General features: G+C 39.1%; 1 protein-coding gene across 1 annotated transcript; it reads right to left on the reverse strand.

Annotated features, from left to right (window-relative positions):
• Window positions 1–528: 528 nt before the first annotated feature.
• On the reverse strand, window positions 529–2,344 carry si:ch73-167i17.6 (regulator of G-protein signaling 9-binding protein). Its single transcript, XM_056766579.1, has one exon. It carries the CDS (start codon window positions 1,792–1,794, stop codon window positions 1,066–1,068), a length of 729 nt encoding a protein of 242 aa, XP_056622557.1. The 5' UTR covers window positions 1,795–2,344; the 3' UTR covers window positions 529–1,065.
• Between the last annotated feature and the right edge of the window lie 3,131 nt (window positions 2,345–5,475).

The following is a 5,475-nucleotide window of genomic DNA, read 5'->3' on the forward strand; positions in this document are numbered from 1 at the left end:
TATAGACTGATAATCACCTAAAAGTATTGTGTAAAAGACAAGCAGTAAATGACGTAGTCTGTGGCTCAGTGCACTCTTTGGCTTTAAAGAGGACTTACTAATCACATTAAAAGGAAAAAAATACTAACTCAGTCTGATCTGTACTAGAGCTTCAAACTAGTACTAAATAGGATTCTAAATACTTCTATAAATATCCTTTTAATATGTTGAGCAAGAAGAACCTGCCAAAAATACTTAAGTCAATCTAAATCCCAAATTCTGAATAAATAAACTGTGAGAATTTGTATTTATAAATTCTAATAACCACATCCAGTAAAAAGTATGAATGCATAAGATATGTGAGGAGAAATAAGGAAATATGCTTTAGGTCCGGCCTAAACCTTCAAAGAAAATGCAAGCATCATTTACTTGATTTATTATAATAAATATATTGTATGTACACTAGTTTCACCATAAGTACAATTCATATGTACAATTCAACTATCATATTAAATTGTTGCCAAATATGAAAAGACAAACCACCCAAGCTTCATTACTTCAGTGAACAAAACAGTGATGGGCCACGCAGTTTGCTGAGAGAGGAGTTCCAAAATCCTCAAAAATACAAAGATATGCCACCTATACAAACTGAACAAAATCAGACAGGCCTACCTGTTGAATTATCTGTGATCGCAGTCGTAAACTTTACCTTCTCTTCATCAGTGATGAAAGCCCTACTTACATGCTCAAGTGTGTAAAATATTTTGCATGACAATTATTGAATGTGTGTGCTAAACCTACATTTTCGTGATGTAGTGAATTTCGTTTCCCAATAAAAGAACTCCTGATCGGTTGTTAAACCTTTAACTTAGTAGAAGCAACAGTATTCTTCATTTCTCTTTAAATAGATGATAATACTCAACACCAAGAGCATTTTTAAGTTGTATACATGTCTACTGTCGCAACATGTCGTTGCCTTACATGTACATTCAGACGGAAAATCTAAAGCCCTGAGCCACTGTCATCCTGACAGGCCAAATAATATATGTATCAAAATCTTCGGCCATTATAGAGAGTAACTGTCACTCAAAGATTGATCACCAAATATCCCAGAATTCCAGCAATGAGTAAAACCGCGGTGAAAATGATCCCCGCGAATACTTTCATCAAATCAGTTTCTCCCTCGATCGTTTCTTTAGGTTCCTCCTCGCAAATGGAAATAACCCCGACTGATGAGTTTGCGACACTGACTGTGGATTTCAACTCGGCGCCCGCCTCCTGTTTCGCCTCCACGGCCCACGGGGCCACCTGGACCTTCATCTCCATCTCCTCCATCATCTGGTCCACCTTCTCGATCTCATTCTCCAGCTCTTTGAGGTCGGTGGTGTCGATGTTCGCATCCCCCTCGTACTTCATGTTTTGGACGCTCATGGCTCTGGCCGCCACGGTCGTGGTGCTGCCGGTCATCCCGGTCTGGATGAGGTGTCTCGTCGGCACTTTCAGCGGGAAATCCTGCCCGATCTCCAGCGATCGTTTCATGTCCACCTCCAGCAGCTCCATGCTGCTGCTGAAGAGCACCCACAGGCGCTCGTATTCCGCGCGGTCATCTTTGCTGGTGTTTGTGTCTTTCAGCAGAGCCGTCAGTTTGGTCCTGTTGGCCACGGCCAGCTCCTGCGCCTTTTTGCGGGTCTTTTTCAGCTCCTCGCGCAGATTTTGAGAATCCGACGTGCTCCCCAAAGCGCTGACCAGATGCCTGTAGCAAGCCGTCACTTTGTTAAGCGCGTCCAACATCGTTTTGCATTCATCTTTGCCCATGTTTGGGTAGCTATGGATACCACTCTTCCTAGAAATCCAGAAAACAAAGTGCAAGATGGTCAGTCCGCTTTATTAATAATACCAACAGCAACGCGTTGGTGCTGATGCTGGCGGTTTCTAGTTGCCAAGAGAGCGGAGCAGCCATACAAATGCATCGAATTCTTCACCGTCCATGTTCCCTGACGGTGACAGAGAGCAGTCGGGCTTATCACTTAATGGATCCCTAAACGGCTTTAGTTTCGCTGCCGGAGATTACACGGCTTCAGTGTGTCCGCGCAGTGGGCGTGCGGAGCGTGAACTGAAAACGCTCGCTCCTCTTCTTTGCGCGAAACGTTAACGCGCGCCAGATGTCCATGTGAAGGTTAACAGGTGTTTGTTTCGAAACTCCAACTGGTACGTCTGCCTCGTATGACGTCACGCGGGCATTCCGAAAGAGCGGTGTAAACATTCGGATCTTCTAAAGATGGAACGTCAACAAATGTCTGCCTTCTCTTCCGGTGGTTTTCACGTGTATTGTTTGTCCGAGCCGATTATGATGTAGAGATACTCGGAATGCAGCAATCCGCTATTCTCTCTAGGCTTTGGTGATGCTCAGCCTTCCAATAAAAGCTTGCTAGCGGAATAGACAGGCAGTGCAGGATGTTCTCTAATAGTAGCCTGCTGGAAGATCACACAAACGTTTCGCGATTGGTTGGCCAATAGCATTTTATACAATTTTTTCTAATATTATAAACCTGTAAAAGTATAACGGAACCTATTATGTTATATTATATATATCACAAAGCCAGTCTGGAAAAGACAAAAATACATTGTATGGGTCAAATCGATCGATTTTTCTTGTATGCCCAGAATCATTGGGATTTTAAGTAGCTAAATATCATGTTCCATGAAAATATTTTGTAAATTTCCTGCCTTAAATATATAAAAAAAAAAATTTTGTGAGTGGATGGTCTGCCACAGTGCCTCTGATTCACTACTTCAAGGGCGATTTTATCAATATATTTTTTTTTGCACTCTCAGATTCCTGAGTTTTAAACGGTTGTATCTCAGTCAGATATTCTCATAGTCTAAAAACTCATACATCATATTTATTCAGCTTTCAGATGATGTAAAAATCTCAAATTGTATAATGAAAGGTTAGCTAAATTATCCATTGAACTATACATTTGTATTTAAATGTTCAATTCAATAGAAATGTTATTATTATCGAAAGCAGGCACAAATGTTACCTGGTCAAAAATCACTTTAATCGTTAATTTAGTAAAACTATTTTAATGACATCACTCTGACAAAATGACACTATTCCAGTCTCAATTGCAAAGCATTCAGAAATATCATTCTGTACTTTATTCACACAAAAACTTAGGGAACTGTATATTATATTATGTTATGATTTTATATACATAAATGTACAGTTTTTTAAACATACATATATGTATGATATGGCTTGACTTTAAACAAGGCAAAGGTGTTATGCATTGAAATGTATACAGTATTTTTTTATTATATTAAAGCATAACAGGTGACAGAGTCACATGAGAACATGCATTGTCGTATTTAATCAGTCGATATTCATAAAACCATAACACTAAAGGTAGGGCTGCCTGAGTCTATAGCAAAATATAGCATGTAGCTCAGTGAGTTGGGAACACCTCACAACTTTATCCATGAATTGAAGTGTTGACGGTGAGTAGCTTACAGGGTTTATTCTGTTAACCAGCAGAGCTTACAAAGGCTTACATTTGGACTTTAAAAGAGCAAGTCATTCTTGATTTAGACGAAGCAAACATGCCAAAATTATACTTACATCAAATAGGCTACTCATAAGATGCCTCTAGATAATTGGCCTATTGCCATATTTACAATATGGGGCAGACTCCATATTTGTTTTGAATATATAGGGTCATGTTTCATCTTTACATATTCCACCTGTGCAGTCTCTTTTTCCGCAGGGGTAACACAGAAAGAATAGCTTACTTCAAAGTACAAGCTGTATTAGTGCAAGAACAATCTTTTGAACAGTCTAGATAACTTTGTTGGCACTGATTTTAAATGTGAGTGATCATTTGAACTTTTTCACATGCATGTGATACGCCAATTTTTGTGTGCGTGCATATTTAATGGCAATTTGTCTTATTAACATGTCCCCCAGCCCAAATGTTAGCCTGCGTGCATATTATAATCTAACCTAAACCCTCAACCCAACAGTACTATTTTCATTATTTCAATGTTTCCTGTTCATTTCACAATGGCTGCTCTCCACCAAGGGGCACACGAACTTTGGGTATGCACGCAAAATTGAAGTTTGGAGTACGTATTACACGATATTTCAAAGCGTGTTAATTCTACGCAGACCGATGCGAACGGATGGCAACCTTATTAGATGCATTTCTGAAACTGTGGATCAAGTGTTCAGTTCTGAATCATACAGTATTTATACATACCGGATTTAAAGAGCCAGTACACCCCAAAACAGCTAATTCTTACATAATTCACTCACCCTCCGGTTATTCCAAACCTGCATGGTTTTCTTTTGCAGAACACAGAAGATTTTGAAAATGTTGTTTAGTGGCCATGTAGTTTATCTTGTCTTGTATTGAGTTCATTAATTTAAACAAGAAAGAGGGAATCTTTCCGAATGATGCATCTGGAAATGTGAGTCACGTAAGGAATAACATCTCCAGCATTGTATAGTTTTCAGTTTAATGACAAGGCTTTGTTTTCCATGGGTTACTTTCACTTAATCACCACTAGCAACCACTCAACCATGTGTTACATTCAATAGCATCTCATTTCAAAACATCTTATGCCAGATTGAGCCTCTCATTAACAGACAGACACTTGTTTGACATAATGAATCCAGGGACAGATGGATTACATGTCTTGCTCTGCATTATTAATTGTGAGCTGACAAATTATAGTGATTTTAGAAATAAAAAGCAATGTTCCATGCTACTTATTTTTCAGGGCCATTTCAAATCTGAGCTCAGTTTGCGACATTGTTGAGACCTTTTTTAGAATCTCTAATGGAGACATCATTTCTGACTCTTTCTCTCAGGAGAAATACCTGAGACGCAGATGAGACAGAATAAAATTCCATCAGCTCTTTATTAAATCTCACTGATGTCTAGGAGGAGAAACAACTGAGATTTTAAAGCGGTCTATTATGTGATTTTTCTTTCTTATGGGTGCTATCAAACCCATGATTCTGGTGTTGTTTCGGAGGCTTTTATTCAAAGCAATGGTCTTTAAAACCATATGGTGTAGTTTGCTAGAGAGAACAAAATTATTGGGATGAACAGCTCTGGAATATTTGCTCTTATGAAAAAGACGACATGTTGAGTTTAGAATGCCAAATATATTTGAACAGAGGATCAGTCATGCATTAATAAGGAGTAAATATTGATTTTGTTTTTCACCTTACCCTCATAGCGCACATGCAAACGCAGGTCAAAGTTCGAGCTGTGTGATGATTATGTATCTGCACTTATAGCAGGAACATTGCAGACAGAATCCCAGACAGGGGAAACACTTTGCTTCGGTTATGTCACCGTTGTTCCTTTCAGGGAGATGCTTCCAAGCATCTCTTCAGGGACTTTGCCTGCAATTAACTCGCTGTGAGATGCCATGAATAAAAAAAACTTATGCTTAACAACAGTTAACCTATAAAAAAGACCGCTT

This window comes from Triplophysa dalaica, chromosome 14, assembly GCF_015846415.1.
Source record: "Triplophysa dalaica isolate WHDGS20190420 chromosome 14, ASM1584641v1, whole genome shotgun sequence".
Lineage (NCBI taxonomy): Eukaryota > Metazoa > Chordata > Actinopteri > Cypriniformes > Nemacheilidae > Triplophysa > Triplophysa dalaica.

What these genes read in the sequence shown, in the direction of transcription:
- si:ch73-167i17.6 (XM_056766579.1), bottom strand. Translation starts at nt 1,794, where the DNA reads ATGGGCAAAGATGAATGCAAAACGATGTTGGACGCGCTTAACAAAGTG.